Source organism: Platichthys flesus, chromosome 11 (genome assembly GCF_949316205.1).
Source record: "Platichthys flesus chromosome 11, fPlaFle2.1, whole genome shotgun sequence".
NCBI lineage: Eukaryota > Metazoa > Chordata > Actinopteri > Pleuronectiformes > Pleuronectidae > Platichthys > Platichthys flesus.
The window spans coordinates 1,747,323-1,767,534 of record NC_084955.1 but is presented as its reverse complement, the minus strand read 5'-3'; the positions used below and the strand labels follow the sequence as shown (position 1 = coordinate 1,767,534).

General features: G+C 40.8%; 1 protein-coding gene across 7 annotated transcripts in view; it reads left to right on the top strand.

Annotated features, from left to right (window-relative positions):
* The window catches only part of ubr5 (ubiquitin protein ligase E3 component n-recognin 5), a 41,211-nt gene extending 21,792 nt beyond the window's left edge, over positions 1–19,419 (top strand). For 2 of the 7 annotated variants that reach the window (XM_062398450.1, XM_062398448.1), the window contains exons 29-59: positions 82–228; positions 311–429; positions 617–743; positions 1,090–1,219; positions 1,345–1,505; positions 1,631–1,870; positions 2,073–2,196; positions 2,454–2,565; positions 2,718–2,849; positions 3,131–3,163; positions 3,745–4,002; positions 4,097–4,359; positions 4,526–4,737; positions 4,838–5,071; positions 5,787–5,860; positions 6,084–6,256; positions 8,641–8,790; positions 9,098–9,315; positions 9,639–9,759; positions 10,149–10,521; positions 10,682–10,769; positions 10,861–11,005; positions 15,310–15,440; positions 15,636–15,696; positions 16,556–16,737; positions 16,851–16,935; positions 17,034–17,189; positions 17,736–17,849; positions 17,962–18,106; positions 18,229–18,314; positions 18,674–19,419. In XM_062398450.1, coding sequence (XP_062254434.1) covers positions 82–228; positions 311–429; positions 617–743; positions 1,090–1,219; positions 1,345–1,505; positions 1,631–1,870; positions 2,073–2,196; positions 2,454–2,565; positions 2,718–2,849; positions 3,131–3,163; positions 3,745–4,002; positions 4,097–4,359; positions 4,526–4,737; positions 4,838–5,071; positions 5,787–5,860; positions 6,084–6,256; positions 8,641–8,790; positions 9,098–9,315; positions 9,639–9,759; positions 10,149–10,521; positions 10,682–10,769; positions 10,861–11,005; positions 15,310–15,440; positions 15,636–15,696; positions 16,556–16,737; positions 16,851–16,935; positions 17,034–17,189; positions 17,736–17,849; positions 17,962–18,106; positions 18,229–18,314; positions 18,674–18,886 — 4,807 coding nt within the window. In that variant the 3' untranslated portion in view covers positions 18,887–19,419. The remainder of the gene's footprint in view (positions 1–81; positions 229–310; positions 430–616; positions 744–1,089; positions 1,220–1,344; positions 1,506–1,630; positions 1,871–2,072; positions 2,197–2,453; positions 2,566–2,717; positions 2,850–3,130; positions 3,164–3,744; positions 4,003–4,096; positions 4,360–4,525; positions 4,738–4,837; positions 5,072–5,786; positions 5,861–6,083; positions 6,257–8,640; positions 8,791–9,097; positions 9,316–9,638; positions 9,760–10,148; positions 10,522–10,681; positions 10,770–10,860; positions 11,006–15,309; positions 15,441–15,635; positions 15,697–16,555; positions 16,738–16,850; positions 16,936–17,033; positions 17,190–17,735; positions 17,850–17,961; positions 18,107–18,228; positions 18,315–18,673) is intronic. The other 5 variants (XM_062398452.1, XM_062398449.1, XM_062398451.1 and 2 more) reach the window with 5 other exon arrangements.
* Positions 19,420–20,212: the final 793 nt, after the last annotated feature.

The following is a 20,212-nucleotide window of genomic DNA, read 5'->3' as shown; positions in this document are numbered from 1 at the left end:
TTTCAGTCTTACCTACCTTCACTTTTCATTACCTGGATTTAAATTAGGTCACCTTTCTAATCATAAATTGTTATTTCCAAGGCTGAAGAGGACCTCTCCCACAGCATACTGCGACTGTTGGGAGAAATGTAAGTGTAAAACACTGATCGCTGGTCAGAAAGCTGCTCGTCTCGACCTGCTGTACAGGCTACTCACAGCCACTAACCTGGTCACAACACCGAACAGCAGGTAAAAACGCTCTTCTTTCTATTCGTGCATTGTGAGCATTTTATAATAGGAATAGGAAAATAATTTTTGTTTCCATCTACAGGGGAGAGCATATATTGCTCTTCTTGGTGCAGACTGTTGCCAGGCAGAGTGTTGAGCACTGTCAGTATAGACCACCACGCATCAGAGAAGACAGGAATCGCAAGGCTGCTAATGCAGAGGGTAGGTTCACAAGCCTCTTTATCAACTATAACCATTAGTACTGACAAATTATGTATACATTTTTAAACATACATTTTTCGCATCTTATTTTCTATCTTCTTATAGCCTTGACTATTTTTTTATTATATTATCTCCAGAGAGCAAACAGGGAATGAAAACATGCTTCTCCTCTTTTCCTCTCTTTTAGACTCTGATATGCCAGATCATGATCTAGAACCTCCCCGCTTTGCTCAGCTGGCCCTGGAGAGGGTTCTGCAGGACTGGAATGCCCTCAAGTCTATGATCATGTTTGGTTCTCAGGAGAATAAAGACCCGTGAGTATTACAGCAAACAGCACCCCCAGCATTAAGATGTGGTTGTATTAGGAGCTTGTCAGACTGATTCTTTTATGCTGCTCAAAGAAATGAAAAATGATCCACTGAAACTCAACAGGAATGTATCTTTCCAGAAACAGTGTCCCAGTTATTAGACTTTTTACACAGATGTCCTCGTGGGCATCTTTTTTGCTGCTTTATTAGTAATAAACCAGTCGATAATCTCATTGTAGTTCATATTGACGTAACAAATGTGAGTGATGTAGATATAACTTCATGTTACGTACACAGAGTTTAGTTCCCCATAATTTCAGATCATATTTTGACAGTTTTTTTTCTTTTATAGACTTAGTGCCAGCAGCAGAATTGCTCACCTTCTGCCTGAAGAGCAAGTCTACTTGAACCAGCAGAGTGGCACTATTCGCCTTGACTGTTTCACCCACTGCCTCATTGTCAAATGTGCTCCTGACATCACTGTAAGTCCAGTTAGTCCTTGACTAATGAGTCCAACTGAATATTACCAGTAAATATGCGTTATGTTCATGTGCCTCTTTACACAGTATTTTGGTTATCAATGGTTGTTATTCTTCTCTCATATTAGTTCATTGACACCTTACTGGGCACACTGGTGAAGGAGCTGCAGAACAAGTACACTCCTGGCAGAAGAGACGAGGCAGTCAGTGTCACCAGGAGGTTCCTTCGCTCTGTAGCCCGGGTGTTTGTTATCCTCAGTGTGGAAATGGCTTCCTCCAAGAAGAAAAAGTAAGATTTTAAATTCACGAGTTTTAGTTAAGGCTCTTTGACCCTATAAATTCAATGGAGCCTACACATTTTGACATCTTTTGAATTGTAAGAGACTTGGTCTTCTCTCTATTTCCACTACATAGCAACTTCATCCCCCAGCCTATTGGGAAATGTCGCCGAGTTTTTCAGGCGCTCTTACCCTACGCTGTGGAGGAGCTGTGTAACGTAGCCGAGTCGCTGATTGTTCCAGTACGAATGGGTATTGCACGGCCTACCGCTCCTTTCACTTTGGCCAGCACCAGCATCGATGCTGTTCAGGGCAGCGAGGAGCTCTTCTCTGTTGAACCTCTCCCTCCAAGACCCTCACCTGACCACTCCAACAGGTTGGTTGGCTCTATGGTAGACATTTTGGCAAGTTACAGGGCATCAAAATGTGCTTATATTGATGTGCTGAAATAAAGAAATTACTTGTTTGAGTCGTTGAGTAGAAATATTTTTAGAGAGAAGAAAGTACAACTAATGAAAATGCTTAATCCTTATTCACTCGATATAATGACTTCTGGCCATGTTTTTCATTTTTTCAAGTTCCAGCCAGACAGCTGCGTCTTATATCATCAGGAACCCCCAACCTCGACGCAGCAGCCAATCTCAGCCTGTCAGAGGGAGAGACGAAGAGCAGGATGACATTGTATCAGCAGATGTAGAAGAGGTGGGAGCTTCATTATATAATAATTCGGGCCATAGTGACCTTTGTATGCTAGGGATTCAGTTTAAGTTGGTGACCAGGTTTTTAATGAGTGTTTAATGGAACTCAAACTGTTGTTTTACATTGCATAATTACACTGACATATTGTTGAATAGGTTTGTTTCATTTAGTTTATGCCTCAAACCATATTTTTGTATCTGGTCTGGTTTGTCCTGCTTTGCTTAAGGTTTTCTCTTATGATCTTGTTGTTTGTCTCTCAGGTTGAGGTTGTAGAGGGGGTAGCAGGGGAGGAAGACCATCATGACGACCAAGAGGAACAGGGAGAGGAAAATGCAGAGGCAGAAGGACAGCATGATGAACATGACGAGGATGGTGAGACACCTCCTTCTTTTTCTGAGTGAAAGGAAAGGGTAACACTGAAGTTTAGTTTATTAATGACTATAAAAAATATAATTTATTTTGAATAATTATTTGAACCCAGCCAACAATAACTGATTCATCTTTTTGTCTGTGTCTGCCTTTAGGAAGTGACATGGAGCTTGATCTGCTGGCAGCAGCTGAAACAGAGAGCGACAGCGAAAGCAACCACAGCAATCAGGATAATGCTAGCGGCCGCAGGAGTGTTGTCACAGCAGCCACTGCTGGCTCTGAAGCAGGTTGGTTAACAGCCACTGGTTTCAAGTTAGTCTCTTGTGGAAATGCGGTCACCTTTTTTATCGACCTCCTTTTTAACATTTTTTTTTAAGATCTTACTAATAAGATTTCTGTCATGCCACGCTGTAGTGTTTTTTCTCCTTTAGTTGCAGCCTAAGTTAGTTCTCACAATCACTAGTGCTTAACAGAAATCACTTTGGATTATAGGGTTTATGTTTGGAGAGCTAATAATAAAGCAGACAAAATGGTCCCTGGCTGAATACCCAATGTATTTCATTTGCAGGCAGTAGGGTGTCCTTGGCATTTCCTATTTTTGGTATGAGATCCTCTTTACTTCAATGCATATACAGATGTCAGGGCAAAGAGTGAATTTGCAGAGTTGCATACACCGTTTCCTGCTGCGAGTTCCTTCAGTCCGTCCCCTTCTCACATCTCACTATTATTGTGCCATCTGTTTGTTTCACTTTTAACTAATAATGTCCCTCATCACAAGTTTGGTCATGTTCTTTCATCCAAATAACAAACTAATTTGACCACTTTCCAAATGGTGTGGTGTTTTTTTTCTCCTTGATCATCTGAAATGGGTGGGCTCTTATATTTTCTTTTAGAGTATTCTGTAATTCAATTTAAATATCACTGTCCTCTATTTTGAATGAAATTTCCAATAATCATCAGAAAACATAAATTATGTAGAATGAGTTGATCAACAGAGAGCAGTGTTAAGTGTTTTCACTATCCTGTTAATGTTTGGCCTTGTCGTGGTGTGATTTCACTAACCCGCACTCCTGCCTCTGATTATAAAAGACAGAGCAAAAGGTCAGATACATTCTCATGACTTTAAACATGTCCCCCTTAACTTGTCCTCACCCTTTATTCACCTCCCCCTCCTCTCTGAAGGTGCCAGCAGTGTCCCTGCCTTCTTTTCAGAGGATGACTCCCAGTCCAATGACTCCAGCGACTCTGACAGCAGCAGCAGTCAGAGCGACGATGTTGACCAGGAAACTTTTCTTTTGGACGAACCACTGGAAAGAACAACTAGCGCATCACATGCCAATAGTGCAGCCCAGGCTCCTCGCTCCATGCAGTGGGCTGTAAGAAACACCCCCAGCCAGAGGGCCTCCGGCAGTGCCCCCTCCAGCTCCTCAACACCAGCTGGTCAGTAAAGCTTTGTCTTATTCTGCTCTTTTATTTTCGAATGCTTGGTTTCCCAGATTAGTGTCAGAACTTTCGTTTGTGTCATTTTCCACAGCAAGCTCCACGGGCCTGATATATATTGATCCTACCAACCTGCGTCGCTCCAGTGCGATTAGCTCCAGTGCCGCGGCGGCGGCGCTAGAGGCCAGCAACTCCAGCAGTTATCTGACATCTGCCAGCAGCTTGGCCCGGGCCTACAGCATTGTTATCAGGCAGATCTCTGACCTCATGAGTCTAATTCCCAAGTACAACCATCTAGTCTACTCACAATATCCTGCTGCTGTAAAGCTCACCTACCAGGATGCAGTCAACCTGCAGGTAAGATGGAGTGTCATCAAGGTAGACTGCACTTCACCTAGACACCAAATTACTGGTGTAAAATATGCATATTATTATTTATCACGAACAACAAACTTTTATAAGTAGTGGCTGATTGGGGTATATACTTTGAATGATTTAATAGAGGTAATGTTTGTTGAAACAGAACTATGTTGAAGAAAAGCTGATTCCCACCTGGAACTGGATGGTGTCCATCATGGATTCCACTGAAGCTCAGTTGCGATATGGCTCAGCCCTATCATCAGCTGGAGACCCTGGTCACCCCAGTCACCCACTCCATGCCTCTCAGCACTCAGCTCGCCGGGAACGCATGACTGCTCGAGAAGAAGCCAGCCTTCGCACCCTGGAAGGACGCAGGTAGAAGAAATTAACTATCATATAATTTTTTTTTTGGTTCATTGGCACAAGTTTAAGTATACAGTGTTAAGAAATTTTTTTTTATGCATTTGTTTTTAAGGAGAGCAGCCACTCTGTTGACCGCTCGCCAAGGCATGATGTCGGCACGTGGCGATTTCCTGAACTACGCATTATCACTGATGCGCTCCCACAACGATGAGCATTCTGACGTACTTCCTGTACTGGATGTGTGCTCACTGAAGCATGTGGCCTACGTCTTCCAGGCTCTAATCTACTGGATTAAGGCCATGAACCAGCAGACCACACTGGACACCCCACAGATCGATAGAAAGAGGTAAATGAGGGCAAATGGTTTTCTTAGCTCTCAAAAACTCAGACTTTTCTAAAAGATCGATTTGAACCACAAAGAGACAATATTCTATAATCATTGTCAATCAACATTAACTGCCATTTCTTAACAATTATGATTTTAACTGTGCTACTAAATTATTTAATTCCATAGACAGAATCTAACCTATTTTTTTCCTGCTTTGTAATCATTGCACTTCATCAACTGGCATGCTTGCAATAATTATTGTTTGTGAATAATAATTGTCACTACTGAAAATATATATAATTTTAATCTATCTTCACCTGATGTGGAATATGGGCTATACAAATACAATTTGATTGATTGAGAGCCGGTGGTCTAGTGGCAGAAACTTGGACTATTGGCAGAGAAGGTCTGTGGTTCGTCTCTGGTTCAACTCCACGGAGAGACAACAAAAGACGAACCTGGATTGATCTGTGCAAAAAACCAAGAGTCTCCCTACCCTGTCTAGTGCCCCTGAGCAAGGCACCTTACTCCCCCAACATCTGCTCCCCGAGCGCCGTACATGGTCGCTCACTGCTCTGTGTGTCCTGCACCAGATGGGTTAAATGCAGAGGTTAAATTTACCTACCATTGCATGAGTGTGTTGTGCATGTCTGTGCATGTGTTTGGTATAAATAAACATATCTTAATCTTAATCTCTTAATCTTAAACAGTAACTGTTATCCATACTTTGTAGAAATCGAGAGATCTTGGAGCTGGGTTTGGACAATGAAGATTCTGAACACGAAAATGATGAGGACACTAATCAAAGTAAGCCTGATAATAATATGCAATGTATGATATTTAAAAATAACAGATTATAGAAGATGGTCAGATGCATATAAAAATGTAACAGGTTTGTTAGACACAAGCAAAACAACTTCCTAACCTTTAGAATAGTGACCAATATTAATAATGATTGCCTGTCTTTCCAACTCAACATAATGTTGCTTTTTTTGGGGGTTATAGTTGCTTTGTTTCTTCTTCACCTCAGGTTCAACTCTGCAGGATAAGGATGAGGACCCAGTTCCTGCTGAAACGGGTCAGAACCACCCCTTCTTCCGTCGCTCTGACTCTATGACGTTTCTGGGCTGCATCCCACCCAACCCCTTCGATGTTCCCCTAGCTGAGGCCATTCCACTGGCAGATCAGCCCCACCTCCTGCAGGTCTGTTCAATGTTCTGTTTCAATTTGGTACTGGGCCAACACCTTATTTTACGTTTAACAGGATGTTTTGATAATAACGGGAAAAAATGCCAGACTCTGGAAAGTGTTGACTTTTTTCCGGAGTTTGCCTTTCATATATGAATGCAGCAGGAGATTCTTGTATCAGATGTTTTCGAACAATACAGAAATATCGTTCAAGCGAGGATTACCATAGGCCGGATATAACTTATCTGTGCTGTGTCACATGTTTCTGTTTACAGAACACCGTCACTGGGAGTTGGCCCGTGTCACCAAAAGCTTTCTTGACATCTTCCTCATCCACATTTTCATCCTGAGATATTTGTACTCTTTTTGTTTAGTTTTGCGTCAGTTGCGTGTTAGAAACATCAACACCAGTCCCTTGCAATGAATTTTCCGGAGAGGGTCTTGTGCTGTACTCTGAAATGAGCACACTTGGAAATAATCCAGAATTTTCATCAGGGGGCTGACGGAAGAAAATCCGAAGAATGTTCGCAGCAATTTACTCAGACATTTGGGTTTAAAAGTCATTTAAAAGTCAATTATAATGGAATAATGAAAGATCTTCATCAAATATTCTGTTCCAAGGCAGGACTCTGTCAGTAGTTTATTGTTCTTCTCTTGTGACTCAATCATTTGCGCTGTGCCAACTTAACCAAACGCGACACCATCTCCTCCAGCTCAATACATTTACTAAGTTCATAAAGTATTTTTTTTCTACCCTGTTGTTTCTACCCAGAAACAACAGACTTTGTGTTTTGAGAGAGAATCATTAATAAGCTACACAATTCTTTTATATAATCAATTGTTAATGTGATGAATCTGACTCAGAACAACCAGATTTGACGGTCTGTTTTCGAATTCCCTCTTTTCTCTCTTTTCTTCTACTGACAATGATTCATTGACAGAAAACCCGTCAATGATCTGAGTGTCTTTAATTTATAATCTACAGCAGATAGGAATGTGCATACGATTAAATGGTCTTAATCTATCTTCGGGAAAATAAATGATTAATCATTCATATTAAAATTCAATATTTATAGGTTATATTAAAATGCAGTGAAAATAGAAAAAACACAGCATGTTTCCTCATTGAGGTCTTTAATACAAGATTAACATCTCTTGTGGCAGTTAAACGGGATCCGTTCAATGGTTACACTTGAAAATATGCGCTGCTGTACTCTAAAGCCCCGCTGAGAGTGCAGCTAGCCGCTGAGAGCTAGCGCAATTTGACGGTTCTCGACCTCTCAGTCTGGTTTTTGTCACGTCCTCACTCCCGTAACCCCTCACCCAGACCCGGGTCTGTCCGGGTTCCCTTCCCCTGGACTGAGGGTCCGTGTGCGGACATGATGCCGAACAGCAGAGCTAGCTTCGGGCTGCTTCCTCCAGCTGTTAACATCCTTGCTGTAGTGCATTCAGGGCAACTCGGATATTCAGACCTCCTACTTGAAGAAGAACAGTGGACTCCTTGGGTGCTCATGGAGACGCAGAGCTTCGCAGTGAACGCAACAGAACATGCCTTCGTTTATCAATGAAAAAATAATGTCATCGACACAATTCTTATTGATCAATTAATCGATCGTTGATGTAATTATGCCCATCCCTAACAGCAGGGCTCCATCTGATTTGCCTAATATATTGACATGTATAGCGTGAATGTGTGGCGCATGGAAAACCATTTATCAAAGTTTTTGCAATGAATCTATCGCAAATGTTATCGTGATGACAGCTAATTTCTGATATATCGTGCAGTCCTACTCTATGCACTTTCAAGTTCTTTCCCATGATGTTTTGAAATGGTTCCCAGTTTCTGGAAGTCAGTTGGCAGGATCAATATATCAGGCTGTGTAGAGCACTTTTTTACTTGTGGTGCTATAAGGTGGTTTCCTACGGTCATGAAAAACCTGGAAAAGTCATGGAATTTTAAAATTTGTTTTTCCCGGCTTGGAAAAGTCATGGAAAAAAATTAATCCCAAAAGTTTTTGAAAGGTCATGAAAATTATTTATGTTCATATTTTCATGTTTTTTAATTTACGCTGAGTTTAAAATAATTCATATGCTTTTAAAGAAGTACGCTCAAAATATAAGCAGGCATACTTGGGTTTGTGTAATTTAAGGTATACTGTATGCCTTTGAATTCTAATTGTTATTTTAAATACTACATTTTGTCACTTTATCGCGTATACACAGAGATTTCACAATGTACGGTCATGGAAATTTGGTTTAAGTTAAGTACCTTAATTGACGGGCACCACATTAAAATAAGACACAGTGCACAGTCAGTAGATGCACTGACCTAACTGAAAGGAAGATGCTATATTATCACCAACCTTTCTTAACTTTCAACTTCACCTCTTCTTTTACAGCCTAATGCCAGGAAGGAGGATCTATTTGGTCGTCCCTCTCAGGGCTTGTATTCCTCCTCTTACATTGCAACCAAAGGCCTGGCTGAGGCAAGCATGGACAGGAACTGCCTGGAGGTAAACATGGGCTGCGCTCTACCCTCCCCCTCTCAGGTATACCATCCCTCTTCATTGGACAAATACTCTGGCAGCTGTGCTCTAATATTCATACACCAAACCCAATTGAAATGTTTACGTTACTTTTAAAGATTCATTATTTCCACAGCTTTTGGGAGATGCTGGAAATAATAGATAACAACTATAAAAGAAATGTTGGATAGTCTTTTTGTTTACATAGTCAGTTAAGTGTGGGTACTGGAACATAGCCTGCGTTATGTGCCCTATTTTCATTCTTTCTCAATCAACTCAAAACACAAGTGTTCGCATTATTAAAGAGCTACTCTCAACCCCACTTAAACAGATCCTGCCCACTAAGATGTCATACTCAGCCAACCTGAAAAATGTGATGAGTATGGAAACAGGCCAACGGAGCACAGAGACCCAGTCACTGGCTGAGCAGGAGATGGAGGCTTCAAAACCCGGTCCCTCACCACATGATCTCGCTGCCCAGCTTAAGAGCAGCCTACTCGCTGAGATTGGCCTCACTGAGAGCGACGGACCACCTCTCCCATCGTTCAGGTCAGCACCCATTCTTTGTTGTAGACTGAGGATGACCCAACCAAAAGTTGTTTCTGCGCCTGTTTTTTAAGAAAAAGATATCGAATTAAATGGCAAATTGATACTAAAGGTAATTTGTGAATTACCATATTAAACTACTTATAACACATTGCAGAAAGACATCGACTTGTATATTCAGTATTAGCCAATAAAGTAAATATCGATTGTTGCAAAGCTTTCAAGATAACCTAAACCCTTGTTTTCAATAAACATATATCATTTTGTAACATTTTCATGTTTTAAAACAATTTTGACAGAATATTGTCTGTCCTTTATCTGTCCAGACCTCACTGTAGTTTCATGGGGATGATGATCTCACATGACATGCTACTAGGCCGCTGGCGTCTGTCATTGGAGCTCTTTGGTCGCGTCTTCATGGAAGATGTGGGAGCTGAACCTGGATCTGTATGTATTTTTTTTTTATTATTTAAGTAAAAATAGTTTGTGACCCCTCCTTTTCTACCATTATGTTTTTCGACCTTCATAAATACTGAATTAGGCTTTATTCATAGGGGCAAACAATATCAACACAAACAAATGTCTAATCTAGGGCTTATTGCTGTCTTTCACCCTTTTTGAGTTCAATGCTGTCTCTTGTTTACCTTTGGATTAGACTATTTTTTTACACTGGTAGTCTGCTAATTTGCAGCTTGTGTGAGCTTGTCAGCAGGGAGTGCTAAGAATTGCCAAGAGGACCACACAATTGTGCTCCTTAACATTGGAAGGACTTATTTAAAAAGATTTCATAGTTGAACTTTAATGATTATAATGTCTTTATTGTTTCGTGATCTCAGATCCTCACAGAGCTCGGTGGCTTTGAAGTAAAGGAATCCAAGTTCCGTAGGGAGATGGAGAAGCTGAGGAACCTGCAGTCCCGTGACTTGGCCCTAGAGGTGGACCGGGATCGAGACCAGCTTATACAGCAGACCATGCGTCAGCTAAACACGCACTTTGGCAGGCGTTGCACAACCACACCCATGGCTGTACACAGGGTGAAGGTCACCTTCAAAGACGAGCCAGGCGAGGGCAGTGGCGTGGCACGCAGCTTCTACACGGCCATTGCCCTGGCTCTCCTCTCCAATGATAAGTTGCCAAACCTGGACTGTGTTCAGAGTGTCAGCAAGGGCATGCAGGCCAGCAGTACGTGTCATCACGATTACAATTCAAGTATGAAAATACGTGGAAACTAATGTATTATGGAACTTGATTTCATTGTTGCATTCAATAATTGTTTTTTATGCTGTCAGCACTTAAAAAATAGATTTATTTACATAATTAATCCTGGACTTGTAAGTTAACCTGCTCTGTTTGTTGTGGATTTGTGTAGATCTAATGCAGCGTTTGAGGAACAGAGACAGAGAAAGAGAGAGGCGAAGTGGAGGGCTTCGAGCGGGTTCCCGGAGAGACCGAGACAGGTAAACTTCAGATTAATGCGTTACCCTTTTATAATCATCTAAGAAAAGGTCTGTGCTTTGTGAACTAAATTTGAGCATTTGTCTTGTACAGAGACTCAAGGAGGCAGCTGTCCATTGACACAAGACCTTTCAGGCCCTCATCAGAGGGCAACCCCAGTGACGAGCCTGACCCTCTGCCTGCACACAGACAAGCTCTCGGGGAAAGGCTCTACCCACGTGTTCATGCAATGCAACCGGTAATAAAACATCTGCATGTGGTCAAGCTCTTGGTTACCAGAAAGTCTTCATTTTTTTCTTTTACATTGATTGGGATCGGGACAGCACACATGCTAATGTTTGGGCTCCTGTATAGTGCTAGACGACTCGATGCCGTGACAATACAGTGATAAATATTTTTTGCTACATTGTTTTAGCTAGCCTGGATGCCAGACGAACTTAGCCCCGCCCACAACATTTTTGGTCGGGCAGTTCGGTCTGGAGTCGCTCCGTTGAGGAAAAACTATGCCCGACCGGGCCAATCAGATTGTCAGGGCGGGCTTTATACGATGATTGACAGATGATCAACGGTAACGTAATCAACCACGTCATCAAAGTGCCCTTGGGTTGAATTCGTTTTCAACAAACACGCTGGCGAGCTGAGATGTGTAGATGCTGCCATTGAGTCTGTTTTAGAAGACATCGACAGCGCATTCATTTTGAAAGAGGAACACAGAACGTGGAGGCGACGCCAAAGCACCGCGCTAATCCCTATCGCCCCGGCGCTTGGCTGTTCACAACGGACACTGAAGCGACGCTGAACCGCCGGGCAGTGCTAATAATATCACCAGTTGATCCAGTAGATCGCTGCACGGCTTTGGCGATCTACTGGCGAGGCAGCATTGGCGCAGCGAGGTGCTTCAGCCTCCGGTGTGAGTGGCACAAAGTTTTAACATGGGAGTGGATGGGAGCCAGCTGTTATTTAAGGCTTGGCGCTGTGCTGAAGCGTCCGGTGTTAACCTGGGTTAGTAAATAACTCACAATGCGTTGCTTAGCATAAGTCACTACGTTGCTCTGATTGGTTGTAGGTCTATCCAATTGAGCAATGAGGAATTTTACTCCCTGGTCAGTTGAAACACGCCCCATAATCACAGCCCAATGGAGCCGTCTCAGACTCACATTCTGACTAGAATTGTGAGTCTGACAACGTCAGGCTATGTTTTAGCTGGATTCCACCTCTGAATAATTATAACCACTGTTGCCTCAGGATCGGACAGATGCTCATTAACGGCCTGGTCGTCTTTTACCGTCTCGTAATCTCCTATCTGAGTCTGCTTCCTCTTCATTCCTCTCTGACCTGCGTTCACTTTACACTTTAACAATAAACAACATCACATGTTGAGTTACAAGGATACAAACAACTTACGTTTACATTGCATTTGTTTGAGTCGCTGTAGATTTGATGAATGGTAAATGATTTTGTATTTATATAGAGCTTTTCTAGTCTTGATGACCACTCAAAGCGCTTTACAGTACAGTTTTTCATTCACCCATTCATACAGTGCATCTAATCGCAGATTTTTTTCAGCAGCGGTGGTGTGGTCCCCGAGCCCTCTAGGGGGGTCCGGGGGCATGAACATTTTTTGTACCCTTTACATTGGAATGCATGAATCTGGTGCACTTTGAGAGGAGAATATGCACTTAAATCCTATTCAAACAGTCCTGTGTATTACTGTAGATGGGATTATTGGTGTTGTAACTTTGCCTTTTGTGTCTTCATTTACAGATTTTTATATTTTTGTACAGTAATATTTAAACAAAAAATGCCACAACGCAAATATAATCAGGTCCAAGAACTGGCTAAACAGCTGCCCTTCCTTATCAGTGTATCTGATAAAGACAGATGACAAAATCAATTCAAACGTGTCACCTTTTACATTTATTTAATTAAATAATTTGTACTTTTATCGAACAAACTTGCCTAACATGCAGATCATGCTCCTCTCCCTGCTCCTCTCCTTGTCCCTCTCCTTGTTCAGGATCTACCGCACCCTCTCTCTCTTGTTCTCCTTGCTTCTCTCTCACTTCTCTTTCCTCCCTTACTTGGTCTACCTGTATTTTATAAACTTGAGCACTTAAACAACAAGTATATGCTAGAACATCTTATTTGATTCCTTCAAATTACCCTATATACTGTACATGTATTTGTAATGTTCAAATAATATCACCTTGCATTATGCATTCAAATCCAAAATACAATTCTCATTAGCTTGAAAGTTTGCTTCCCTGATTTGCTTTACTAACCTCAGCTCCTCCATTGTCCCCGTCTGCCTTTCTTTTTCTAATCACCCAGCTTTTAAGACTCATCTTCAAATGTAATATATATTATTTAACTATGTTACATATATACATTGTGCACAGTGCATCCCTTAAGAGCTTGTACCAGCCTTTTAACCTCTGAGCCCTAAGCCATTTTTGAGATGTTTTGGTTCGCCTGGATTTATTCTCTTATTAAGATTGCATTCATCACCCTTATAATGCATAGCTGTCAAGCTATCATTTATTTGGGTCACAACCTGGACCATCAGAATATGTGTGCTGCAGTGATGTCGTTTGAATGTAGGAAATTATCAATTAGACAGTAAAAAAAGAAAAGCAAATAATATCTCACAATTATTTATTGATATGACACAAAAAAGGCAAATTGATTAAGCTTGTTATTGCTTAAAACACTTCTTAGTCTTGGGTGTCAAAAAGTGATGAGAAAATTATAAAATAAATATAAGTTATACATAATATAAACTATTCATGATCTTTTAAGAAGTCCTTAGGTTTTTTCCCTGCATTTATGCTAATGACCACATGCTTACAGGCGATTAGCATAAATCCCTAACTAAAATACGCGATGAAAATGGATTTTATATGGCAATAAAGAACAACATCGGATCTAACAGTATGGATTCATTCATTTTCAAAGTTCCCGAAAATACCTAGGCTATAAATTCCTGACTGGATATAAGCTCCTGTAAAGGCTATGAGTGATCGCAAAAAGAGCGACAACACCCACACACACACACAGGCCTACACGCACACACACAATACTAGAGGAAAAACGGCACGGAGGTTGCGGTTTATAGATACAATAAAATGATTGGGCTCAGAGGGTTTTTAACACTGGTGGTCATGTAGCGACACATTTTAGCATCTCTCTCTCTCTCTCTCTCTCTCTCTCTCTCTCTCTCTCTCTCTCTCTCTCTCTCTCTCTCTCTCTCTCTCTCTCTCTCTCTCTCTCTCTCTCTCTCTCTCTCTCTCTCTCTCTCTCTCTCTCTCTCTCTCTCTCTCTCTCTCTCTCTCTCTCTCTCTCTCTCTCTTTCTTCGATCTTCCGCTTCACTCGCTACTGCTGGAATCAATGTAACTTTGCATCCGTGTAGGGTAGCCTCTTCTTTGATGTTGGTTACGTGACGATGTGCCGCGTGCTGCGCAATTGACGTTACGCGCTGTATATTTTCTAAAAGGAGCTACGTAAAAAAAAAAAAAATAGGAGAAGGATTTTTATTGCAGCGGCGGAGAAAATTCAGCAGCGGCGGCGCGCTGCTGCTGCTGAGCATGGGGGGGCATTCAGGGTTCAGCGTCTTGCCCAAGGACACTTCGGCATGCAGATGGGTCAGAGTGGGGATAGAACCGCCGACCTTCAGGTTGGAGGAAAACCACTCTACCCCTCAGCCACAGCCGCCCTGTGAGATGAGACACCGGTTTAAACCTGCTACACAAAATTAGACGTCAGGACATCAGGGTTAAAGTGACCAGAACGATACAGATTCAGTTTGTGTGTGTAGAGCGTGAAGTCGCACGCACGCACACACGCGCCTCGCAGACTGTTTTAACTTCACAGTTGGAGAAGAACTGACGCCCTCTTTTTCCAGGCACATAGATATGACTTCAGCAGGTTTTATTAAGATAAGATCAGTTCTAAGTGTTTGATGATTAGAAAAAAATCATAGGAGCACAGCAACTTGTAGAGGGTTCATTACTGTGCCACTCATTTAAGAAAATATTCAACTTTATCAATTCACACACCGGGGAAATGAAGTTGTTACAGCAGCAGGCAGGTCTGAGTGAGACAGACAAGAGAATAAAAAAAATTTAAAAAGGCACAAAAAAAGTAATTGTATTAAATAATGAAATGCTGAGCATGTACATTATATGCACCCTGTTCACTGTAGTGGTTTGTATGAAATGTTATGAGTAAAGTGCAGTGGCACAGGATGATTGCACAATCAACTAAAATCTGTTTTGTACATAAGAAAAAAACATTATACATAAGAACATTGTATATAAACCCAAATGTGCAAGAATTTATTTTCTGGTTTAATCTGTCGATATTGCGATATCGACTGATATGACAAATTAACGTGATAACATTTTTTTCCATATCGCCCAACTCTATATTGGGCATATTTGCAAGGTACTTGCTGTACAAGTTTACAAGCCTTCTCAGAGGTTTGGGTGCTGTTTTGATTTTGTGAAGTTGCCTATACCGGACTTTTTGTGCTGTCTCCTCAGGCGTTTGCCAGTAAAATCACAGGCATGTTGTTGGAGCTGTCTCCTGCTCAGCTGCTGCTTCTGCTGGCCAGTGAGGATTCTCTCAGAGCCAGAGTGGAAGAGGCTATGGAGCTTCTCATTGCACATGGAAGGTGAAAAAATTGATGTGAAATACATTGGGCCCCATTAGTTATTTTTTATGTAGAGAAAGCTTTGATGGTGTACTGTAAATTATATCAAAATAACATTTGTACAGAACTTTCATTCATTATGAAGACTATTACTTAAACAATTAACAGAAAGAAATGATGTTTCATCAAACTAACTTAATTCTCTTGTCATCCAAGGGAAAATGGTGCTGACAGTATTTTGGACCTGGGTCTCCTTGACACACCGGAGAAAACACAAGTAAACGCAATATCTCTGTCTATTGTTCAGCTATAAATAGGCTAAATATGAATTCTGTTGATTCTCATCCAATTAAAATGATTCGTTTGAGGATTGATTTGTTAATCCTGATTCCTGAATAACTCTATATGGTTATTTATGCTGCAAATGAAGACATGAGAAGAATTAAGCCGTGTTTGGCTGATAGCTGATCATGTGATTACACTGAAGCCAGAGATGGATGTATTGGGTGCCTCCCCAGCATGCACTGTGGCAATTGATTCAATGACATAGGTCTCATTTTATTTGTGTTCCTGCACTCTAACTACTGTTAAATTACATATTGGCAGAGACTGGTTAGACCAAGAGTGATGCTGGTGCATGGTTGATGAGGCTATCCCACATTAAGATTAGAGTTTTCAGTGATCATACGCCTGCTATAAAATAATTTCCTTAAAGCCTTTAAATGCATACACAATTTATTTTGTTTAATTATTTATTATTTAATTATTTTAATTTTAATGTCAAATTATATGCTATATTCTATCTTTTAACAGTCACAATCTCTTGGCAGAGTTTGTCTTTTAGCTCACAACATCTTTATATCCAGATTTTCATTTCTTTTTAGAACTCAGTCTAAACGTTAGTTCATGATCAAGTTAGCGTTCAATAATCTACTAATCTGGGTTAGATTTTAATTACTACAGTTCAATTTGAAACCAGCTTTGAAGAACCAAATTAATCTGGACTTGTGTCAAATGCAATACTAATCTGGATAACTCACTTATGCACATATGACTCATAGGGCACTGGCCTTTAGGTACAGTCAATACTATTGCACAACATAATGGCAGCCCTATTACTTTTTGTGTGGTTGTAGCAGCAGGAGAACCGTAAGCGTCATGGTTCAACCCGCAGTGTGGTGGACATGGAGCTGGACGACCCAGATGATGGAGACGATAATGCTCCTCTCTTCTACCAGCCTGGCAAACGAGGCTTCTACTCACCACGGCCTGGGAAGAACACAGAGGCCAGACTCAACTGCTTCCGAAACATCGGCAGGTAATGATCCGTAGTGGTGTCACTTGCAAGAGGTTTCATGAAAGTAAGGGTATGTATATTTAAACTTGAGTTAAGGCGGAAACAAAAAGTTGAATATTTTATTTTCTTTCAAGAATACTAGGGTTGTGTCTGCTGCAAAATGAGCTCTGCCCGATCACGTTGAACAGACATGTCATCAAAGTGCTGCTTGGGAGGAAGGTAAGAAGTTATTTAGAATTAAATAATTTTTTAGAGTCGTTGGACGTGTTGGTTCTTTTTAGAATGAGTTTTCTAATCCTACTTTTGTGTTACTGCAGGTGAACTGGCATGACTTTGCATTCTTCGACCCAGTCATGTATGAGAGCCTGCGGCAGCTGATCCGCCATTCACAAGCAGGTGAAGCAGATGCAGTGTTTGCTGCCATGGACTTGGCCTTTGCCATTGACCTCTGCAAAGAGGAAGGAGCTGGACAGGTAGCAGACTTCACTGTCATTGTGTCAACAATATAGATTTGACTACAAACAGTCATGCTCAGGCCGGGTTTTTTCAGGAAAGAGATATCACTGCTTGAGTTTGAGCTTCTAGAAAGAAGGGAAAATCTTAAAACTTCCTTATCTCAGTAATTTCTTTAACCTGTCTCTACAAATTGAGACGCTTTGGGGGAGAAATAATGCTATTCAGCTTGCAAATTACAGAGGATACGTAATGCTCCATAAAAAAACCTCAGTGTTATCTTATGGTTTGTCTTTTTTATTCAGTCTCTCCTCTTTTAAAGTAAATAAAGTCCTCATAAAATACATATATCGTTAATTTATGATAAAAATAGTGTTATTGGCTTGGTTCTAATACATATTTAATTTGCATCACATAACATTGATAAGGTAAATACCTCTTAAGGTTAAGATCTTTCAGATAGCTAATTCTCTCAATACCATACCAGAAAGATTAGTGCTAAATATGTGCTCTGAAATATGTTTATCATAAACAAACTGATAGTGGATGTTTTCCTCCTGGTTCAGGTCGAGCTTCAGTCTGGTGGGGTCAACATGCCAGTGACGCCCCTCAACGTTTATGAGTATGTGAGGAAGTATGCGGAGCACAGAATGCTTGTTGTGGCGGAGCAGCCTCTCCATGTGAGTAATACAACCCCAGACACGAACTCTACCTGTGTCTGCTTTTTGAACAGACACATTTTTTGACAGTCACTAAAATGTTTCTTTATTCTAACTGTTTTCTGCCATTTAGGCAATGAGGAAGGGCTTGCTGGATGTTCTTCCTAAGAACGCCCTGGAGGACCTGACGGCCGAGGACTTTAGGCTGCTGGTCAACGGCTGTGGGGAAGTCAACGTCCAGATGCTCATCAGCTTCACCTCCTTCAATGATGAATCTGGTATGGCTGCACATTCTGGATCCCTGCTCTGCTTGCATCCTTTGGAAGGTTTTTCTGTTTTCTTCGTTTTTAGGCTAATGATAGATTTACATATCTGATGCAAAGACTTCTTCTTCCAACAGGGGAAAGTGCAGACAAGCTACTGCAGTTCAAACGATGGTTTTGGTCCATAGTGGAGAAGATGAGCATGACTGAGAGGCAAGATCTGGTAAATATGTTTTTAATTTAAAATAATATATACTTGAAAAGAAAGACTTTTAAATTCACTGTTCAACAAAGTCAGTTATCATGGTGGTGCATTACAGTGGGCATGGGCTTGTCAAGGCCAGTGTTCTTTTTAAGTGACGTGTAATGCTTCACTTGAAGGACAGTCTAAGTAGCTTTAGTGTACTATTACATTTTGAGACAGCGTGGTGACCCGTGGCACTATTAAAATCCAAAGAGCAACAATGTATTAGGTATTTGTCAAAGCCTCCCTCATTGAACTTTTTGTCCTTATCATCCCAACACATGAGAAGCTGAACATTGCAAAAGTTTTTCTTGACTTGTTATTTTTCTCCTCCTCAGGTGTATTTCTGGACCTCCAGCCCGTCTCTCCCAGCCAGCGAGGAGGGCTTCCAGCCGATGCCCTCCATCACCATCCGGCCTCCAGATGACCAGCACCTCCCCACAGCCAACACTTGCATCTCACGTCTCTACGTGCCACTCTATTCTTCAAAACAGATACTCAAACAGAAACTCCTGCTAGCCATTAAGACCAAGAATTTTGGATTCGTGTAGAGGTTCAACAGAAAAGAGTTTAAAAAAATGAAAAAAAAATGACGTTTACTGTTGTGTAATATTTACCTAGCTCCATTTTTGTAGATTTATTTTTTGTCTATACAATTTTATGAAATTCGACATACTGTCGTTATCTCCCCAGGCAGTAATATTTGTTTGTGTTATGAACACAAACAGCTTGTTATTTTTATTTCAGTTTTTATTGCTTTTTTTCCTTTGTGTTAATGAAGAGAGGTATACAGTCCAGAACATTCCTGCATTGGCACTGTAAAATGTAAATCCCTCAGCTCTGCTCTATTGGCTTCAACCTTTGCTTCCCAGGAATTTGGTTTGACAGAAAGCTGTCTGCCAAAACCCAGCCAAAGATGACAGCAGTAGAAGTATTTAAAAGAAGAAAAGACACTGTGATTATAAGTTTTTTTTCCTTCCCTAGAAAAGTACTATCACTGACAGTTCACTGCTGCCTTTGTGGAAAGTCATTTTTTTCTTGTACAGGGGGAGTAGGGAATTTCAAAATAAACTTGGATGCAAAAGATGTTGTCCAGTCTTTATTTTTACTTTTATTTTTACTTGATTCTTTTATTTTCCGGGTTGGTAGGGAAATAAATGTTACAATAATTTGAAGGAGAAGGCTATATTTTACTCCATGACCCAATGTTTTCATTTGTTTTGCATTAATTTACAGAATAATATCTAGAGTCCACACAGCTTGAATAAATCTATTTTGCCCCTGTATGCCTAAACAAGTCAATTCAGAATCATTAATAAATGGAGAAACAGATTGTGTTTGTATATTTAAGGAAAATGTATTATAAGTGTAGCACTGTTGTGTAAATCATGGTGTATTAAACCTGATGTTAATGTGTTAACACCAGAACCACACCAATTAAAAATGTGCACCAGATCCAATGCTTTCTATACCTTTTACAGTTGTGGTATTTCCATTTTGAACTGAGTTCTTTTGACCAACCACCCATCTAATTGGAGCGGTCACTCCCCGTTTTTGTTGCCTTCAAAACCAATAGTGAAAAACGGATTGTGGAGCATTTGGCTACTTAAACTAAACAAATTAGGCTGTATGGCAAAAATATTGTATGATATGTATGTGGCTATAGGCTCATTTGGAATGCTCAACTTATGGTAAATATGTAATTACACGCAATAAATATAAAAAAAACGTAGATATTCCTTGTGCATTGTGTAACATTATGACTGAAAAAATATCGGAAATATCTTGTTTAAAGCAACACACTGGTTTGTCCAAAAATAATGTATTTGGACATTAACAGGGTGATACAACAGGCGTCGGCGATTTATTAGCACAAG